The sequence below is a fragment of the Calliopsis andreniformis genome, chromosome 6 (genome assembly GCF_051401765.1).
Source record: "Calliopsis andreniformis isolate RMS-2024a chromosome 6, iyCalAndr_principal, whole genome shotgun sequence".
Classification (NCBI taxonomy): domain Eukaryota; kingdom Metazoa; phylum Arthropoda; class Insecta; order Hymenoptera; family Andrenidae; genus Calliopsis; species Calliopsis andreniformis.
The window spans coordinates 7,961,075-7,982,620 of NC_135067.1; the positions used below are offsets into that span (position 1 = coordinate 7,961,075).

At 27.5% G+C, this 21,546-nt stretch overlaps 3 protein-coding genes and 1 non-coding gene across 5 annotated transcripts; 1 reads left to right on the forward strand and 3 right to left on the reverse strand.

Annotated features, from left to right (window-relative positions):
- Positions 1-4,398: 4,398 nt before the first annotated feature.
- Positions 4,399-7,233, reverse strand: Cycy (cyclin Y). The gene is made up of 5 exons (XM_076380253.1): positions 6,830-7,233; positions 6,391-6,772; positions 6,072-6,292; positions 5,036-5,322; positions 4,399-4,959 (listed from the first exon to the last, which is right to left on the reverse strand). Exons 2-5 carry the CDS (start codon positions 6,620-6,622, stop codon positions 4,671-4,673), a joined length of 1,029 nt encoding a protein of 342 aa, XP_076236368.1. The 5' UTR covers positions 6,623-6,772; positions 6,830-7,233; the 3' UTR covers positions 4,399-4,670.
- Positions 7,234-8,134: 901 nt separating this feature from the next.
- Jmjd4 (jumonji domain containing 4) lies at positions 8,135-10,407 on the forward strand. Of its 2 annotated transcripts, none has more exons than XM_076380254.1 (4): positions 8,135-8,522; positions 8,627-8,924; positions 9,005-9,275; positions 9,784-10,407. In XM_076380254.1, exons 1-4 carry the CDS (start codon positions 8,291-8,293, stop codon positions 10,237-10,239), a joined length of 1,257 nt encoding a protein of 418 aa, XP_076236369.1. In that variant the 5' UTR covers positions 8,135-8,290; the 3' UTR covers positions 10,240-10,407. The 2 variants fall into 2 exon arrangements, with proteins under 2 accessions (XP_076236369.1, XP_076236370.1); XM_076380255.1 differs by having other exon boundaries at positions 8,371-8,522; positions 8,611-8,924.
- Positions 10,408-11,147: 740 nt separating this feature from the next.
- LOC143181291 (5S ribosomal RNA) lies at positions 11,148-11,267 on the reverse strand. Its single transcript, XR_013002262.1, has one exon. It is a non-coding gene; the product is annotated as a 5S ribosomal RNA (ribosomal RNA).
- A 1,655-nt stretch (positions 11,268-12,922) lies between these two features.
- On the reverse strand, positions 12,923-18,881 carry Eaf6 (chromatin modification-related protein EAF6/MEAF6). The gene is made up of 4 exons (XM_076381070.1): positions 18,696-18,881; positions 17,659-17,862; positions 17,127-17,163; positions 12,923-15,087 (listed from the first exon to the last, which is right to left on the reverse strand). Exons 1-4 carry the CDS (start codon positions 18,765-18,767, stop codon positions 14,750-14,752), a joined length of 651 nt encoding a protein of 216 aa, XP_076237185.1. The 5' UTR covers positions 18,768-18,881; the 3' UTR covers positions 12,923-14,749.
- Positions 18,882-21,546: the final 2,665 nt, after the last annotated feature.

The following is a 21,546-nucleotide window of genomic DNA, read 5'->3' on the forward strand; positions in this document are numbered from 1 at the left end:
ATTACAAATGAAATAGAAAATAAGTTTTTGGAAAATTCTAATGATTTGAAAAATAGAAATTTTAGGTTTTATGTGAACTTTGTCAACCATTTGACATCCCGTATCCCGTATATATGCTTTATCAATTTGTTATTAATTTAGACATCCTGTATCTAATTTCACGTCGGTATTATATTTGAAATTCTTACCGCGCACAGTGCTGCACTCTTATTTCACGCTCAGCCGCTAACATTGGGAGTGACACAAAACTGATAGTGTTTTAGAGCAAAGAGTTTAGAGTCCTAAAAGCGTAGGACGAAAAGAGCATTGTTTATTCTGTCTATAGTCTATCCTATACACTCATTTGTGGTGGAAGTCGCTTACAGCGATAAAATTTAAATGTTTCAATATAAATCTCATAAGAATGTAGATTTGATAGACAAAGTGATATTAAACATGCAGAAAGAAAAATAACTTTTTAATGTGACAACGATGGACAACTTTAAATGATGATTTCCTGTTAAGATGTCGACAATACGATCATATATTTATCCTAATACTTGTTTTTAATATTTTTATTGAATATTTGTAACTACACTTCTAATTATTAATGAATTCAGCTATCGCCATGATAAATTAGACGAATGTAATATTTTAAAAATTTTATAAATTTCTGTAAACGTTCCTTTTCTCAATAAATAATAAAGAATTATTAATTTTTTAATCTTTTACTAAATTTTTAGAATATATTTATGTAAATATAATATAGTAATTATTAATAATGTTGTATCTTCTGCTATACGTAAGAATAATATTTTCTTACTACAAAAACCTTTTTTTTCGCGTAGATGTAGAGTGCATGATGTTTTCGAAATCATTGAATCATCAAATACTTTAATGACGTTAAATATATTAATTAAATTAATAATGAATGTACCTGATAATATTCTGAGCATTACTAATTCGCGTTAAGTGACAGAGAGGGGAAATCCGCGAAATTATTGTCATCTGTTGTATATAATTACAATTCACTGTTCTATTTTTTTTATAGAACATAAAAACTGTCAATATTTAAATTGTCTGTCAACTGTAGATAGAAATTTACTCAGTTAAATTAACTATTTAATAGTTTATTAAAGAGTGCATAATAACTATAATAAGACACAGGGACTAAGACAACATCTGCATAACGTAGATCAGAAATTAGGATATAAAAACATTTATTGTTTTACATAATAGTAACTATTTTAGTTAACAAATATAACATAATTTATTGCTTGTTTAAGCTTATGTATGCTTGAGAAGCATAACTATATTCGGAAGCATCACAACAGACATTACTGAGCTAAACAGCCATTCCTTTTTCACGCATAAACCTTTTCCAAGTCTCTAAATAATGGAGACCTCATTCACTTTATCCTTATATACCATTACTTTATTGGGTTCATGAATTCAATTAACAAATGTTTAGAGTACATAGAGTTTATAGTAACACATAAAGGAATATTTGACCTTGAGATGCTCGTTGCTTTCAGGTACAAAACAAAATTCATTGCTATGTTGCTATATAATTGAAAATAATCATGTAAGGAAAGGCTTTATACATATTTCATATCTGTTGCAATAATAAATTAAAAATCTAAAAATTATGAGAAATAAAAATCATTATTTATTTTTTATTCATATGCTTTTTACTAACTGAATATTACGTATATTAGTAAATATATGAGTTTGTTTAAAAATGAATGTTTAAAATTCTATTTAATTTCATAAAAAATAATTTATATAAACTCTATAAAATAAGCTTCCATAAATATTGAAACTTTAAACACCAGTATTAATAACTAAAGAGACATTACAAAAATAATTTCATTTATAATGTAATAATAATACATATATTTACAAATAGAAACAAAACTTAAAATTTTTTTAGACTACACTTCTACTCATAAAAACTCTTAATTTTTTATGAAGTTAAAGTATTAAAATAAAAAAAAGATTATATTTCATATGCATTCATGTCATTTTAATTAATATTTTAGCGTTTTTTAATACAGTCATTTATTATTTACATTTTCCTTTTTTAATACCTTACATAATTATAATGTATAAAACTGATTTCTTATTATAATACAAAATATATTTTTACGACTTGAATTAGAAAGCTAATAAGCCTCACTTGAGTAAAAATCATACACATCATATTATCATATTTATACTTTTATGTACTATAAATGCAATTGAAAAATTTATACATGCTATTATATTCTGACATTTAATTTTACATTCAAATCTAATCATTATGTTAAAAAATTCCTATTACAATACTTATTTCTTGACACTGTCTGTAGTAAAGTATAAAAATAAGAATGAATTGGAAATACTCCATTATAATATTTCAAAATTTACTGGAAGTTCGGATTATTATAAATCTTATCGATGTAACCAGTTTGAATTTCAATCTTATCTTATTTCTAAGTCTTAGTATTTATATTCATGATCTTAGTTAGTAAATATAAAATTTCAAACAATTATTATAAATAAGTTCATTAGCCTGTATGATACATTTTAATCATAATTACAAATGTATGCAAATGAGTATAGTCTAGATGTTTTTAGGAAGTTTTATTTTTTTGTAATAAGTAGATATTAGCAAATTTTTTCGACATTATCAATCGTATTGCAAATTTAAGAACACAACAAATATCTATTTAATTGTGTAAATTTTTTGAGTACTGAATAAATAATATTTGAATTTTTAATAACCAATGTTAAAATAATATATCTGACTATTTTAAATTGTTCAATATCAATTGTATAATTCTTCAAAATTTCTATGTAAAAAATGTAAAATTTAAAAAGTTTTCTGTTGTTCAACTGGATAATTAAAATAAGTAAAATTTGTTAAGAATGTAACTGGTACTACATGTACTACATTGTACTACTTTATAAATCCACAATTTTATATAAACACTATCATTTGCTAGTATTTTATTACTATACAATAATTATTATAACCCATAAAAATATATGGTTGTCATAAATTAATTAATGATGAATTAGTATATAATTAGAAAAAATTATCTACCGAATGATCAAAGTTGTATCAACAATAAGAATATTCATTTCGTTTATATAAACTATAGTTATAAAAAATGAATGAGAACAAAAATTTATTTAATATTTTGTTTTTCATGTATAAAACGTCCTCTAATATAACAATTAAATGTTAGTCATTTTGACAGATCATTGTGCATTTCTGTTACTTTATATTTCAATTGCACTAATGAGAAAAATTAAATATGTAAATTAATTAATATATTTATAACAAAATGTTAATATTTTGAGAAATGGGTGTAGTTTTAAAAGAAGATCACAATGTCACAGTTATATTTATGTATGCATTTTTGCTTAAAAATATTTTAATAAAGCTCTCAAAAATATGATACATTAGTCCAGTGCTATACAGGTGGAGACATTTTTGTGGCCTTATCTTCCACTACCCGTTATACCCTATTTTATTATGGTGCATATGCATACATGTACAATGTTGCATTATTTATGTATATAACAAAGATCAAGAGAGAATTCTCAAAATTTCAAAGCAATTCGTAACAGCACTTATCATGTTAGAGATATAAAATATGGCAAAGGATCTACTTATATAAATGATACAGAATGGTATTATAATTTGCCTATTACTTTTAATAATTTTGGAAGTATTAAACATTTTGATCATATAGAATGATCAAATGTACATATTCAAAATGTTTTGTGTATGTGTGTGTGTGTGTGTCTGTGTGTGTAATTATAATTATGATTATAATTAATAATTGAATAAGTAAAAAAATTACAAAAGATACATAACATCATTGTAATTTCTTTATCAACAAATTGCATTGCTTCACATATTCATTGTTTTATTTAAATTACATGTAAACAGAAGTTTGGTATTCTTATTTCCAAATATAAAAAGATACTTTAAATATATCAAAATAACTGATAAGACTTTCATTTACATAAGTTCTTCAGATATATTTATTTAGAATCATATGTAATTAATTCCATGAAAATGCGCAAAATGTAAATCTATCATTAATTCAAACTAAAACTGACAACAAGGCCTATTTTTAGACCTTTAAATATAACTGTTAATAAATCTATATAAATGTGACTGTTAAATAATTTAATTAATATATATAACTTATTTTTACAGTTTTAATAAAGGAAGTATTGAAAATGTTAAGAGTACAATGTTTAATAATTGTTTTTACTTATTTCATGACATTTCAATATTGAAATGGATTAAAAGATTTGTTTTAAAATGTTAATCTTAAAAGCGATTATGTTAGAAGAATGTTTTTCTTTTCCTTATTAGAAGAATTAATAATTTATATTTAAAATTGGAGTTATAAGTAAACTAATGTAATTGCTTAAGCCAATTAAACAGAATTAAATGTTCCAAAGATTGGAAAATTTGTTGAATAATTTTTATAAAATATGTATTACATTAAAATAGAATATACAATTCAAGTAGGAAATACAAAGTATTGAATAATAAAAATGATATGCTTACGAATTTTTGAAATTAATTAATACTATATTATAGAAGGTCTATAAAATTTTGTTTATTCACGTACCTTGATTGAGAAGGTATGGATATAAGCAACACATTTACTTATATCCAAAATTTAGGATAGAATAGCAATACTACGTCTAGGTCCGCCTATGCATATGTTATCTAAACTTGACCATTTTTTACTACCAGTACGTAAAGCTTCAGCAGTAACTTTGTCTTCGTAAACCCTCGACATCGCCTCCAATTTTTGCGCCTTTTCTTTACTAAGTGGTTCACTAGGGAATGTTAATTCATTTGCTTCTGCAAGTGTGCGGAGGTCAAAATAATATTTAGCATACACACTAGAAGGAACGTTTATATTGAACTGTAGCATTTCCAAAAATTGTCTTTCTAACTCATTCCTAAACACATAATATTTTGTGATTAAAAAAAAACTTTATATAGATTGTTTTTTTAATGACTTGTACACAAACTTACATATCTTCCACAGTAATATCTTTAAGAATTTGGCAATAATCTATATTCCATACTGCTTGGTCATCCCATACTTTCGATGCTAACAGAATAGCTCCAAGTACTATTCGTTTCCAATTAGCTGGTGTTATATCTATTTCAGCATAAGTAAGTAGGCGTTCCAGATAAACTAATGTTATGATGGCACATTCAGCTGTAAGTTGAGCAGCATTAAACAATGTCCTTACAAATTTATAAATTTGTTTATGTTCTGGATTATATTTATCATAATCTTCTGTAACACCCTCCCTCTGTAAACAAGTAAAGGATAATTATACTTCTACAGTTGATGGGAAACATATGTATAACATGAGAATATAGAATAAAATATACAAAAATTATAAATTATTGTCTCTATAAATATTAACAATAATATTCTTACTTTATATAATTCCTAAAATATCAATATTAATCTTTTTATTAAAGTTTAAAATCTCAGCCTTTCTGAATTTGGTAATTAAAATTTTGTTCTCCCCTTTTTTTAATTTGAAAATTAGATGCATAAATTAATAAATAAAATTAAGTTATAAAGGGTTTTTAAATCTTTCGTTTTTTTAATAATTTATTAATTTCTTTAAAAACAGTTGCAGATTATTTCAAGGCTGAATATGTTTAGATTTTGAAGGAAATTTACTAGAACTCCAAATAGGTTTTGTATAAAATTTTATGACCTTAAGTCTTTAAATTTAATACTATGTAATGTTGCGTATACACAACGCTGAGTAGAAAGGGATTAACTTTTTAACTTGTAAAGGAATGTTATGATTTGAATAGTAACTTTTAAGATAATATCAAATTTAAAATGTAACATTAGATAAATATAAATAATTTCTAACAACTGAACTTTTAATGACTACTTGTTATTAAAACATCTTTTGTAAAAATAATTCACTGTTAGCAGATAATATGCTAGGAGTTGTTTATATTTGTCTATCATTAAAAGGGGCATGCATTAAGATCACGACTTTTCATTATTATTAAAAATACATGATTCAATTACCGTTAAAGGATGAAGTTTTTCATCAAATATATCAATTTGTCGTTGTGAAGTTCTATTTTTAATGTGATAATACACAGCTAAGGCAACACATTTCACAGTGTTTTTGAGATTAGGTTGTGAAACAGTACTGTCATCCAAGTATATTGTACTACAACTACTACTTTTTTTTAAAGGTCTTGTATCTGAAATTTGGTGTTGACTTTTTTTCCTTACCATTCCATCTGGAAAAGAAATGTATATTTTACATAGCTTAACACATGTAAAATTATTGTAAGAATAAAAAATTAGCTCTTTAATGTTTGAATATAATAATACACACTTTCAATAGCTTGTTTAGATCGTTCCATAAAAATAGTGCCAGCGCATGGATGTAAAGATGGATCTGGATCCAAATCTTCTGATTCACGTTCACTAATATGTTGTAAATTATTAACACTAATTCCACCTTCAGGTAGATGCTCTGTAAGATCACGTATAGGACCTTCAGATCCTAGTTCTTTCCGTCCGACTTGCGGACTAGAATAAACACAGCAACTACTTTTATTTCCCATCCTTTCATCAGACTTACACCCACTAAAAGCTTATGACATGAATCAAGCTATAATACTTGATACTGCAGTTATTACGTGGGTGATTTAATTTTGAGTTTATCACTGTACATTCTTTACGTGTTGTTGTCAGACAAGGATCAGCTGACAAACCTACAAATGTTATTAATGTATATCCTTTTTTTTAATTTTATCCACATTGATGCTTACATGTACCATCTACAGCCAGTACAAGTCATTCGTGTAAATCTGAACACAGACATTAACAAATTCAAAAACCACTTTGTAAATCTATTGCAATTAGTAATAATGAGAAATGTCTATTATATTGACAACGCTTTCAGCACAGCGTATTTCGATTAATTGTTGCTTAAATTATAAATCAATCAAATTTTATTTCGGCTCGTATACACGAGCTCCAATACATTTCGTTTTCGTTGTACGCCATTCTTATTGTTACTGAACATCTAACGTGATTATTTTAATACTTTTATACGTTTTCTTGAACGCCGCTCTGTGATTCCTGTTTTGATATTGCATATTCGTGCATAAACTATAATGTATATTTATATCAGAAAGATGTCTTGAGTTCAAGCTTTACCTTCTGTGCAAGTGCATGCTGTTTTCATTGGACTCATAATAAAAAAAAAACTTTTTTCTTTTCTACCAACATTAGCATAAATTTCACTGTATCCCTATTACAATTGGTTGAAATCTAGAGATTCTAGGAATCTTGTTGTTATGCGTTTTACTATTGGGATTTTCAAGTTGTTACGGATTTTTAACAGGGAAATTGGTTTTGTACAGATGAACAGGTTTGCAAAAAAGCGCGCGTTTTCAAGAAACTTACAATTTTCAGGAAATATCCAATTTATTCTAAGACAAATTTAGTTTGATTAACAAAAGTGATCTGTATATGGAAACATAAATAAGCATACTAACACTAAGAATATAAATATTTGAAAATAAATTGAACAAATTCACATTATTACATATTAATAACCCTTTTCGACGAATATACAAATGATACAAAAAATGCATTACTGGAGGGACGTTTAAAGAATATTCTTACTAATTTTATTGAATATTATTTAATTTAATATTAGCTGTAAATAATAGCTGTTGTAATTTGTTTATGATTGATCTATTTTATACATTATACGCTAGCTGTATTTATTGATCGACACATTGTATTTAAACAATTCTCGGTAAAATTATAAAAGAAAATTACATTTCCTGTTATATTTTACCATAAAGTATTGAATTATAGAATCGTACGATATATTTGACACTATTTAATAAGCATACGTTTCAATCATTTAAATTATTAACAAAAAAATAACAGTACTTAACCAAAAAGTTTAAAAGATAAATGCCATGTAGGAATAAAAGTAGCAAATAGTAATATGTCAAAAATTATTCCTTGCATTGTATATAGTAACGAATATAATGACAAATGATATAGTATTAATTACAGCAAGAGTAGCCAGATACACAATTGATAAAATTTCAAGGTGATTTTAAAATAGTCTGTTATATTCTATATGCTTAGAAGAAAGCGTTATAAATTTTTAAAAGCAGCTATACGTTGCTCTAGATTTCTACACTTCGTTATATATAAAAATGTAATGAAGTTGTGTTATTAAGTTTTTATTAAACTAAAAGTGCATAATGCCACAAGTCGAAATTGAAAATAAGAGGTTAACTATTAGTGAAAATACTGCTATAATAGATTGGATTGATTATCTCAATCCTTCAATAACATACGATGAATTTTTTACCAAATATTTAATTGCAAATAAACCATGCATCTTTAAATCAAATGTGACAGAAAAATGGTCCTGTAGAAAGCAATGGAACTTAGACGGTGCACCAGATTTCAATGCCCTTGAAATATCATTTGGTAAATAGTCTCCACTTGTTATGTATATTTTTTATATATTTCTTTTAAAGATATATCATTTGAGACGTAATATTTTATATTGTATTAGCTACATTTATTTATAGGAAATTGCATGGTACCAGTCGCAGACTGTAACAAAAAATATTATAATTCACAATCTAAAGGAGATATGGAAATGAGACATTATTTGAACTATTGGATGGACTACATAAAAAATAACTATCTAGATGGTATGCCACTTTTATACTTAAAGGATTGGCATTGTCCAAAATTATTCCCCAATGCTCCCATATATGATGTTCCTCAATTTTTTGCATCTGACTGGTTAAATGAATATTATATAGCAAACCCTGATTTTAATGATGATTATAGGTTTGTGTATATGGGACCAAGAGGAACATGGTAAGAATATATTTATATTTTTTACATTTCAATATGTTATATTATCTTTTTTTAAAAATGAATGTTTTTTCATTATGTAGGACACCTCTACATATGGACGTATTTGGGTCTTACAGTTGGTCTGCAAACATAGTAGGAAGAAAGCGTTGGTTGCTTTTTCCTCCAGGTCAAGAAGATTTTCTACGAGATACTTATGGCCAGTTGATATATGATGCAACGTCTGAAGAATTAAATGATTATAAAAAATATAAGACCTATGATAAACGTATAATAAAGTATATTGATGTAATTCAAAAACCTGGAGAAATTATATTTGTGCCATCTGGATGGTATCATCAAGTTTGGAATCTGGTAAGTTTAACCAAGTATTATTAAATAAAGCTAAAAAATGATCATAAGTTATTTTAATGTATTACTGGTTGCATATGATTCCAAATATTATTTAGATAGAAATAATTATTTAGAATTAAAATGATTGTTGAAGCCATTATTATTTAGATAGTTTATGTATAGTGTTTCCTTAATTCTTGGTTGATTTGAAAAGAACAATAATCAGTTTCGAAAGTTGGTATTCTTTCTGTCCTAATCCTTGACCTGTTTTGGTAGAAGCCAACCTTTGTGTTTATACTTCTTTAATATATAATTTATAGCTTGTTAGGAATGAGAAAAAATGAGAGTAAGTGAATTATGAAAGCATTTTATATTTTAATAGTCCACAACTTTAATTAAAAATTAATCTGAGAAATAGAGAGAATAAGATTGTCCATGTTTTGAAAGATCTGGGAAGGTATTAAGAATCAAGGGAACATTATACTGCTTTATGATCAATATATTTAATTTAATGTGAACTTGTTAATAGGAGGATACGATTTCTATTAATCATAATTGGATCAATGGATGCAATATTTTAAATGTATGGCGAGGATTAAAAGAAGGATTGTCTTCTGTAATGAAAGAAGTTAATGATTGTAAGGATATGAGTAATTGGGCAGAACACTGTCAACTCATATTGAAATCCACGCACGGAATGGACTATATTATGTTTTTTGATTTTATAATATTTATAGCTAAACGGCGCCTAAATATGATTTTAAAAAAGGATGAAGTAACAAATTTCAAAAAATACACATTTGGAATAAATCACTGTATATTTGATCTTAATTCTATAAGATTAGTATTAATAGATTTCATACGAGATGCAGAAGAGAAAGGCATTTATGATCTAATTTGTGAAAAGCAGACAGCTCATAAATTATTGAGAAAGATAGTACTATTACTACAGTCACAAGACGTTGAGCCATATTTTATGTTATAAAAAGATATAAAAATTTTGAATAAAAATAATGTGAAATGAAAAGAAATATTTCTTTCACTTATAATATGTAAATATACAATGAATTATTATGTAAATAATGTACATGTAATGTGTAATTTCTCATAATTGACAATATGTACATTAAATTTGCATTCTTTGATAATATAAGTGTATATTATGTATCATATATTAATTGAATACGTAATTGTTAAAAAAAGAGAAAAGCATCTTGTATTTACTTTATTGTACAGAATTAGTCTTTTAGTGATATAAACATAATTAATAGCTGTATATAAACTTTTTAAGTATAAATAGTGTATATAAGTATATCATAAAAATTAATGATATAAAGATGAATGCAAATGTAAATAATTTTAAAGCATATAAGTATAGCAATAATTAAGTTTTGTACGACAATATTAGTAAAATTTTAATTTTTCATAATGCTTATGCTTAAATATTTTTTGTGGTACTTTATCAATAATAACAAAACGTATATAAAATACGTTGTTTGTTATACTTAAAACAGTAAATGTTTATTGTTAATCAATAAACAAGTGGTAAGAGTATCTGAAAATTATTATTCAATTCTAATTGTAAGTTGATATACCTCTTTTAGTATTATGTTACATTTAAAGAGCATGTTTCAATTTAAGTCATTCTATACACTGTTTAGGTTTTGAAATGTGTATGGCCAGAATGTTTACTCGTGTTTTCATTATCAGAGTAACACGCGACGCAAGTATTTTAATTACTTGATGCTATCAAATTCTATTTAAATAATTATAAAAATAACAATGAATACAAATACATTAGCTAAATAGTAAAGAAATAGTAAACAATTAATTAATGAGAAATGTAAGATCAACGTTTCTTTGTTAATCTTGCTATTTAAAATACAAAAAAAATGTCAACGTTACGCGGTGTTCCCAGGCGGTCACCCATCCAAGTACTGACCGCGCTCAACGTTGCTTGACTTCGGTGATCGGACGAGAACCGGTGTTTTCTAGCGTGATTTGAACGTTGACGAAAATAGTACATGCCTAAGTCAATAACACTGAACTTAAATTATTAATATTTTATAAAATAAGTGAAAACGATTCCTTTTTTAATTTGATTGTTCTCATTGTCAGAAAAATTAAATAGCAAGTCACATCCCGATGCCTACTCTTTCACAGCTGCTATGAATATAAGTGTTTTACCTAGCTATTAGTCTCGCAGAAAACCGCGTTTGGCCGAAAACAATGATACGTGATACCAGACTCATGGGACCAGTGTTCCCACATTCCCACTATGCACTGCCCAATAAATTTCTTCCCAAGAGAGGAATGTGAACCCCCCACTTGCGTACCATAGGTTACCAGGAGGTGTGAGATGTGAGGGCGGAGGGTTCGCCTTCCTCTCGACAAGGAATTTATTGAGCATTTGCATGAGACAAATGACTTACCCCTACTCAGGGACACCAGACTCGTGGAATGGGGATATGGTACCAGTGTGCCTAGTAAATTCCTTGTAGAGAGGGGAATGTGAACCCCCCACTTGCGTACCATAAGCTGCCAGGAGGTGTGGGATGTGCGAGCAGGGGTTTGTCTTTCTCTCTGGACAAGGAATTTACTGGGCATGGCATGCCGCATGAGACTTACCCCTACTTAATCACATGGGACCGATGGAAGTGGAACAAATGGCTTACCCACGCTATGACCTATCGTCGCTCCCTACTCTGCTTCCATTGTACTCCACACAAGCATAATTCTACTCTGCCCCAGGGTTGCTATACGTAGTGTATATGATTTGGACCCCCCCGTGACTCTCACAAGCTCATCCTCCCCATTTCCCTGACACGACAGCAATGGGGGACGTTCGGTAACTCCTTCGAAGCTGAGGACTGTGCAGGCTATTTAGCCTTCTTGTTTTATTGGAGCAACAGGAGTCAATTCACCAATTGAAAGAATAAAAGAAAACAGGAATTGGGAACAATAAAGTATCAGAATTTCAGATATTTTCATACTTGCACTTAATGTTTATTGATAAAATTAATCATATACCATCAATTTTGCCATTTTTTATGTTGGTATTTATATATCTCATGTACGAACTGAAGACGATTTAATAAAAGACTGGGTGTCTTTTTTTTAAAAACTTATAAATGTAGATACTAAAAATAAAAATCAAATTATAAATATTGATATTAAAATACTATTATTGTGTTACGGATTTAGAATACTTTAGATTTATATAATAGTTTTATTAGAAAGGTAAATTTTGCTTATGTATACATATAATTTAATAAAAAGTGACAAAGTTCGTTTAAAATAAAGACAAAAATATTTAAAACTTTAATCATTTCCGAACACTTTATTTACAACACTTCACTCAAATATGGTGATTACAAAAAATATTCGTTTTATTTTTATATTTTTTGTTAAATTTCAATGTTATAGCGTAAATCACGTTGTAAAGAATGAGATAAAAAAGCATATTGTATTACCAAAACTTAAAACGCTATTATTTAAAAAAAATGTACGACGAAACAGAAAAGTTAATAACTTTATTATATACCTATCTTCAGCAGAATCAGTTAATCAATTTTTTAAATTACTAAATGGCAATTACGAAAAGAAGTAACACTTAACTTTTGTCTATTTTAATTTCTTTGTGCAATTATATCCTTATTTTTACTACAATTACAATTTATATGTTATATGTTCTAAACAATGTACATCTTTCAATGCAAAAATAATTATTGCAGAGATTTTTAAAATTTGAATTAAGGATATTACAATTAATACCTTATATGTGTATAGTATACTTAATATTGAATTAGAATTGTTAAAAAAAATATGACCATCTTTAATTCTTGGAAATAGTTTTTATATGTTAAGAAAATTAAATACAATAAACCAAATCTCAAATTAGCCAGAACATCAGTGCTAGTTTTAAGCCTAAAATATACTGCACAGCAATCGAATAATACTTAAAGAATAATTCCTTAGCATTTACTTTAGTTCTCTCCTTAATTCCAATTTACTTAATTTCACACACTACACATTACTTTACAATTTAGTTCATTCCGTCTTTTAGGCGTTAAAACGGAAAGTAAAGTGTTCTATATCGACGGCAAAATAGTTTCTTATTTACCACTTCTCGTCAACCGAGTTCTTTAATTTTTATTATTATCTCTAGGATTCTTATCATTAATAAATAGCCTTTAAAATTCGCTCTTCTATAAAAATTCATTGTTCGTGCAATTATTATAAAATAGAGTGAGATTTCGTGTGACGATGAAATCGAGTGAGTTGAAAGAAATACAGGAAGTACCTAGATATAGTTACGTTTTTCGATCTTAGGTGATTCTATTCTACGAATTGTAATTTATGAATACAAAAAATATACAATAGAAAGACGTTGAAAATTAGAATATATTAATATATTTCAATGTTTAATATTTGAGAGAATTTAATAATTAAAAATTGTTCGATTTGAGGAAATAAAAAATAGTGGTAGCGATGTAACGTGTGCAATTATAATTCGTCATGAAAATCGTAACTATAACTGACCTTTTCTGTACAGTATTTCCTCGCTAAAGGCTCACAGTTCACTAACGAAGTGCTCGTAATGAAGGGTACGTTTCAGAAGTAAACTTCTATGTCAGTAGCTCGTTTCCTTGTTAGAAATGGGAATGAGAGTGCATGAAAGTGAAACTTGTGTGCTCTAAGTACAATAAAATTCGCATAAGTGCGCGTTTCCCACTTCATTTAAAGTCCTCGAAATCCTTTGAGAAGCTGTGCAAGCAAGGGTTCGATACTCGAGGAACAATGAAATCCTAAGAAATGAAGACCTAGGCCTTAGACGGAATTGATAATTCTTTACTGGATTTTGATAAATAATTACTCGAGTTCTTGTGTATTTCTGTTAAAAATGACACATGATGCATCTGAATTATTTATAACAAAATTACATACAATCCACAAAAAAGAATATTGGCGTAGTCGACTTGATAAATTCTTCCAATTACAATTTGCTCAAAAATATAGCGTGGTAAATTGAAGCATAGAGTGGAAGTGTCGCTTAATATAAACAGACAACAATTGATCGCGCGCCTGCAAGAGAAGCCCTCATCTTCCAGTATTCATTGTACTATTTCATTAATTTTACGATCACGCTATATTTCTGAACCAACTGTACGAAATAAGTGCTGCACTCAGGGAGCTCTCGTAAGGCCTAGCTCTATTTTTATTTCTATTTTTGTAGTCTTTTCCTTCCTCCACATTGGTCATAAGACCCATGAACATGTCAAAGGACTTTCAGTAGTCAATAGATTTACGTAATTACAAATCGATGAAGACATAAGTGTTTCGATCACGCGAGTCCTTTTCTAAGTCCAAGTCGTTATGAATATAGCAACGAGTTTATAACGAGGGAATACTGTAGCAATCCGAAGAGAAAAATGTTCGCTCGAACGTCTCTTAAACTGTGAAAAGTAATTAGAAAAGGATAGCGTAGTGATGTTCTACCTGTTCCTAGACCTCTTATTGTTGTTCTTTTTAACGCTGTTCCCAGATTTATTTTTCGCAGCCTCTTTCCCAGTGTTCTCCTTCAAGGAGGCATGTTCGAGGCTGCCGTTGCTCGCGTGTCCATTTGTGAACTGTCCAGACATTTCGGTGGAAGACGATAAAGATCCATTTTGATTATACTGCCCGGACAGGGAATGGTTTTTCCCCGTGGACTCCTTATTACCGTTGCTGTTGTTGTTGCTATTGCCGGTCGTCCCGTGAGAATTAACGAGGCTGCAATTGTCTTCGCTACCGCTGTTGCCGATTTGTGACTCCGATTCGCTGTACCGGTCAACTGGAATTAGGTTTAGAATGCAAAATCCGCGATCCTCGATCGGTTCGAGGCTCGATCGACCGACAATGCATTTAATCGATCGTCTGCTCAACAGTTTGGTTCATCCGTTTTCTAATTTGGTCTGTCAACCGACTAGTTATATGGTGTTTAATTACACGATTCTTGATTGATTAAACGATTAGAATGATCTAATTTGAGTTACAAGCCACTATTTTAGTACTATTTAAAAAAAAACCTTTTGTAATTAGTTATTAGTAATATCTTATTACCTTTTGAGGTATTATTAAATGTAGTATAGATACTATTAGATTCGTAAATCCTTACTGTGGAAGTGGTGATCCTTAAATGCATGTGTTGTAAGAGTTTTTTGAAATATATTTCTTCATGTACACGTATAATCTTGCAGTACTATCGTAAAGTATTTACTATGTAATAATATTTAAATATCTCAGTGTTAAACCTTGGAATGCATCTCTTGCTTGCTTCAATTTATGAATTACTTTCTAGGAATCACTGTGGAACTTTAACAAATTTTTACATAATCTATTAAATTATACTACTGTATGTAAAATTCCAGTTATAAGATTATATATTTTTTAATAAATAATAATGTAATATGCATAAAGTAATAGTATAAAAAATTGAAACAAAAACGCCATTTAAAAAAAATACTTTAAATACATACTAACTGTATGCATTGCAGATGTTATTATATATATTTCCAATATACTTTTTAAAATAAATATGTAGTAAAAGTTAAATAAATTTGTTTAAGATTTCTTTCTGCAATTACTTAACGAAGTTATGCATAAAAATGTTTGTCTAAGATCCATTTTACAATCATGCATTTAAGGACAACTTCTGTATTTTTCAATAACAACATAATTTTTAAAATTTAATCACAAACATAAGTTCGAAGACAAGATTTTAATGAATAATCTGATTATTTAAACTTTTTAATCTGAAGTTAATTTTGCATTTTTTTCCAAATATTTAGATAAATAAAAAACATAATTTGTGTTCTGCTAGTACTTTCTGAACAAATTATTTAAGTGTGGAAATTAATGTACCAATTAGAATGAAAATAAATATTAAATTTAATTGAAAATGTAAACTGTTTAATCAATCAAAGTACTAGTTTCATATTATACACCTTTTTTAAATCTAAGGTAAGCTACAAAAGAGCAAATGCAACAACTGTACATAAGTACGTAATATCAACAAAAAATATTCGTAAAGCTAAACAAACATATATGATTCAAAGAGTACTTTACACACAAATAACTATTAGCTCATGAGATTTTAACTTATATGTTTACTTTTTCCATGTAGTCAATGAAAAATAAATTTGAAAATTTGTAGAGAGTATACAAGAAATTTTTCTATTATACTCACACTTATACAGAAAATATGAATTTATTTAATGCTCACATACAGAGAACAGGCAAACATAGAAAGTAAAGTAATAATATTGAGTCAACGTTTTTCTATACTTTCAACATATACAAGAAAAGCAAATTACAGAGAAATTTACTACTAACATATACATACAACAAAACAATGCAACAGACAGAGCCAGAAATATGTTTAACTTATTTATTACTTAAATACAGGAAAAGACAAACATAGATAAAATAGACAAAAGCAATTTACGTGATTGTCGAATTTGAAGAATTGAAAATAAATTATTGTAAGAATAAACTGTGGAAATAAATAAAAATTTATTGATAGCATAAATACAGAAAAAAAATAAAAATTATTTTGTTCAAAATAGTATCGAATATCAGTCCAGATATTTTACGTTAATCTAGCTAACAGTGCCTTGTAACAAATAGTTTTTGTTACTACTTTTTTGGAAGACAGTACGATCAATATATAGAAAAGGAAAAGAAATATAACCAAGAATAATTTAACTAAAATGAATTATTTGCAAGGACAGGATAAAAAGAAAAGTTGGAAGGGATAGTAGGATGAAAAATAAGTTGTACTTTTTTCAGTAAAAAATTAACTATCTCAGGAATATCCATTGAGGTCCTTACTTTTTTCCTGGGTATTTTCAACAAGTCCACTGACAGCCTGTAAAGTTATGTTTGTTATTTGAATATATATATATCTGATATATTTTCTAATGTATATTCTTTAAAGATTATAGTTTTCTTTGACATTAAAAGAATAATAAAATAGAAATGTATACAGTAGATATTACTTATACATTTAAAATTAATATATGAATGCATAAATCAACCATGAATTATTAATATTTAATATTTATCTCTTAATTTAACTTCTTGAGTTTTTAATATTTATCTCTCAATTTAACCCCTTGCGTTTATATGGTGAATCTAACTCTTCCTTTTTGTATGGTATTACAAACTAAGCGAAAACCTAAGTGGTTAAATATATACTAATTTACAAAATTAACTTTTGTAAAAATATATTTTTTCTATAGTTTCATATAATTAAAATCTTATTTAATACTTTTCAATTATATTTCCTATGTATAAATCAAATATACGTTTAACTCTTTTTTATACAATATAACACAAATATGATTGAATCTTAATCACTTACTGCCATAGAGGTGATGGAAGATTTTGAGAAAAGCCTTTCAGCTTCTTTAAACTTCCTATTACGTTTGTCTGCTTTACTATTAGTATTTTTATTACTAGCCAAATACCTGTCCCAACCACGTATTATATTCCCATATAATTGTGTGTCTTCTAAGTAACTTCCTTCAAATGCATATATTTGACGTTCTAAATTTGCGAGAGTATCCTATAAAAATATAATGATTTATGAAAAAAAAATTTTTCAAGCTTTTTTTTAGTTTACTTGTTTTTAATTTGTTTCTATATTTCTAGATCAATATTTTATTAATAAAATTATTCATCTTGAAAGTTCTAAGTTAAATATTTTAGTATTAATATTAGTATTTATTGCACCATCTATACATTAATAATACTTTCAGATACTAAGTTAAACATTTACATTTATTAAATACATAAATAATATTGTATTTATTGTTATAAAATAAGTAGCTAAAATTCAATAGTAAATTATATTTACGTTCATTAAATTATAAACGCACATTAACTCAAGTAACTATTCTATGACAATTCTATTATGTTTAATAAAATTCAATGTCCATTATCTGTATATATATCTTTCTACCAAAACCTTGAAATGTGTATCATAAACAAACAAGAGCAAGTGATACAATATACTACCACAAAATTTTGAAATAATGTATCAAAATAAATGTAATGGAAATTTCTAATTTTCAGAAATTATTATAACTATGTTGTCTTAAAACATTTATTGTGCTTTTATAATATTTTTAAATATCATTGTTCATAAATATGAAATAAATATAATATTACTGAAAAGACAGATTAAGAGGTTATATTAACCTAACCTTAAAATGTACAAATCATAACAATAAACTTGTCATTTTTTTCCGAAGTTTTTAAAGCATTTATTAATAAAACGAAATTAGTATCTTTTATAATGATAACAACTAATTTTTATTACGTAATACAAGTAGCTTTGTAAGAACATACGGAAGCTTACAAAAAGAAGACGTAATTTGACAGCTTTTTCATACTTACAGCTATTTCAGCTTTTCGTTTTACTAGTTCTGCGAGTTCTGCTCGCAAATCGACGGAGGATTTCGTCGACATTATATATTTAAATACAAGAATGTAACAATAACAAGCACTCGAACTATTTTGCTTGAAAAATACTTTCTTTTCCTTCAACAAGTACTAGCCTTACTTTTTCAACAAATACTCTCATTGTCGACATGAAGTTGGTACTGTTTGAAGTTGTCACGAAACACTCAACAAAGAAGTAGGCGCTAAAATTTAAATTGTACGTATAGCCGAGAATTTTGTAAAAGTTGTATATACGACTGTGAATGTAATATAATAGTTATAAATAAGTACTGAATATAACAAGATTTAAATATTTCGGCTGTTCTTAAGTTCTGTGTTCTTTAAAATGTAATTTTAGTTTTATTTTTCTACTGATTTTAAAATTTCTTTCTATAGTTATTTTACATTATAAGTTATTAGTCTGTGGATTTTATGAAAAATTTAAATCTGACATTTTCGTTCTATTTCTTTGGCATTGTTGTTGCAAAATGGAAGCAGATAGAACATTATGTCGTAGGACATTTTCTATTCCATTTGACATTTAAAATTTTATCAAGCATATTGTTTACACCTTGTATATTTTTTCACGAACTTTTTATTGAACATCGCCATACTTATTATAAATGATAGTAATCCTGAAGAACTATGAAAAACGATGTACTTTTTCATAAAAAAATTCATATATAATTAAATAATAAAATAATAACATACACATACTAATTGTAAGTTAATATTCATATTTCGAAGAAACTTAGTTAGAGAGAGTTAAGTTTCTTTTATGTTCTAAAATGTGCATGTCTTCTGTTCCTACACTATGTTTTGTTCTGACCTTCGCCATTATTAATAATTAATCTCTTTACGATAATGCTAAACTACTAAAGTGACGGGCAATTTGTTTCGTAACATCAATGTCAACAATGTTGCTCAATGTTTCCTACTGGAGGAGGCACACTTCTCTCGGAACGACATGTTCACTGATTCCCGAGAAAGTCAGGCTTTCCATAATTAACATTCTTTATGGAACAGAAATGATTATTATTTTTACGGCAAGTAATAGTTTTACTAATTAGTCCACCTTTCGAAAGATTCCTATATATTATAATTGCCAATAAGAAAACATAAATTTAAAAATCTGAAATTTAAAAAAAAATTAATGACAAGAAGAATGTATGATTTTTGTGTTGTAAAACTTTAGCATTTACGTAATAATAATGTTATTATGCCAAAGACTAATTATATAATTACGTTGCAAGTTTTTTAAAAATCATTTTGTCAATATTTAAATAATATTGGAACAATGCTTTTCTTAAGAGAAGAACTATGAATCATTTAAAAATGGACAATACATAATTCCTCAAGCAAAGAAGTGCTAAAAAAACAGGAAAAATAATCGAAATTTCTGTGCCACCTGTTACAAATGTCTGAATAGATCACCGACATCGTTGAACCATATCACGAAACGAGAAATTTCACTATCATTCGTCCTCGAGTTTTTCATCGTCATCCGTTTTTCCTGCATTCAGGGCCGCATCCAATGTGAGAGGGAGAGAGAAACGAGGGAAGAAGGAAGAGGGAAAGTGTGCAATTTTGCCCCTCCTGGATGCAACGCGCACCTTCTGAACCCTTCTCAGTGATATATGGAAGAGCACGTGTCACCAGTTACTCAGTACCTCCACTGACAGGTTCTTATTATTTATTCGTTGTTTGGTAAATCTTTTCTTCTTTCAAAATTCTGCTTGAGCAATAGTTTATTTTAATGTTAGACCAGTTATTTTGTAAAGGAACGATCAAGTAATAGAGAAGAAACCGTGTTATCAAGAGCAATGAGTTACGAAGATAGATTCAAGTGTCCCAATGGAGAAGAAGAAGAGAAAGAGAAGAATGTGAGTCTTGATAGATTGATCAAGCATAAATCTATATTTTCCTAATTTTAAGTTTGTTTTATATTACAATATTTAAATATGTAATTGTTAGTCAAAAAACCTCTTATTTTATTATTTAGTCATGAAACATTTTATTTTTGTTTAGAAAGTATTATCAAACCTGTTTAAATATATCTTGTTACTAATAGTAATTAATATTACTATCGTTGTTAACAACTAAAATCTAGGGTTTTCTTGGCATTAATTGATTATTTCGCGATATTATTCCTCAAAAAATAATTAAAAATTGTAGAACATTTCTGTTTGGTGAATTTTTCACATTTACAGTTTTATTCAAATCGTCAGAGTTTTCGTAAGAAATGCTTGTGCATAATTGTATTATTCTTGTCATCCTCTTTTGTATATATTTATATTCTATGACACAAACGCCCAGAGGTGTTTAATATTCGTGGATAATAAAGACCATTATATAGAATATTTTAGAACTTGTTGATAAAAAAATTGATTTTGAATTTTAATTAAGGGCGAAAATATTTGTCGAAGTAGATACAGATTTAGGTGTTTGAAGGGTAAACAGGGAGAAACGAACGTTTTTAGCTTGCAGTAGAGAAAGTCAATGGTCAGACCGTGAGTGCTCCCCTTACCCTGTGTACCCTTCAAATACCTCAAACTATATTTCCATACACTTGTACTGGATCGTAATTTAAACTCTGTTCTTGAAAACGAAACATGATAGTGTAGGGAACTATAGGGAATAGAGAATGTAGGTGCAGATATGATTGAATGACAACGAATACAGTTGCAAGTATGGAATGATCTTATTAAAGCTGCGAGTTTCTAATTACCGCTTCTAATTAAATACTAATAACATTGCATAACTATTTTTTGAAAGTAAAAAATTTTATTGTATATTTTCGACACTG

Excerpts from the sequence above, each read along its gene's own strand:
- Jmjd4 (XM_076380254.1), top strand. The coding sequence starts at position 8,291 with ATGCCACAAGTCGAAATTGAAAATAAGAGGTTAACTATTAGTGAAAAT. Across the intron at positions 8,523-8,626 it reads TGCCCTTGAAATATCATTTG|GAAATTGCATGGTACCAGTC; the intron begins GTAAATAGTCTC and ends ATTTATTTATAG. Across the intron at positions 9,276-9,783 it reads ATCATCAAGTTTGGAATCTG|GAGGATACGATTTCTATTAA; the intron begins GTAAGTTTAACC and ends ACTTGTTAATAG.
- Eaf6 (XM_076381070.1), bottom strand. The coding sequence starts at position 18,767 with ATGTCGACGAAATCCTCCGTCGATTTGCGAGCAGAACTCGCAGAACTA. Across the intron at positions 17,863-18,695 it reads AACGAAAAGCTGAAATAGCT|GATACTCTCGCAAATTTAGA; the intron begins GTAAGTATGAAA and ends ATATTTTTATAG. Across the intron at positions 15,088-17,126 it reads TGAAAATACCCAGGAAAAAA|TTGACCGGTACAGCGAATCG; the intron begins GTAAGGACCTCA and ends ACCTAATTCCAG.
- Cycy (XM_076380253.1), bottom strand. The coding sequence starts at position 6,622 with ATGGGAAATAAAAGTAGTTGCTGTGTTTATTCTAGTCCGCAAGTCGGA. Across the intron at positions 6,293-6,390 it reads ATCTAAACAAGCTATTGAAA|ATGGAATGGTAAGGAAAAAA; the intron begins GTGTGTATTATT and ends TTTCTTTTCCAG. Across the intron at positions 5,323-6,071 it reads AAAAACTTCATCCTTTAACG|AGGGAGGGTGTTACAGAAGA; the intron begins GTAATTGAATCA and ends ACTTGTTTACAG.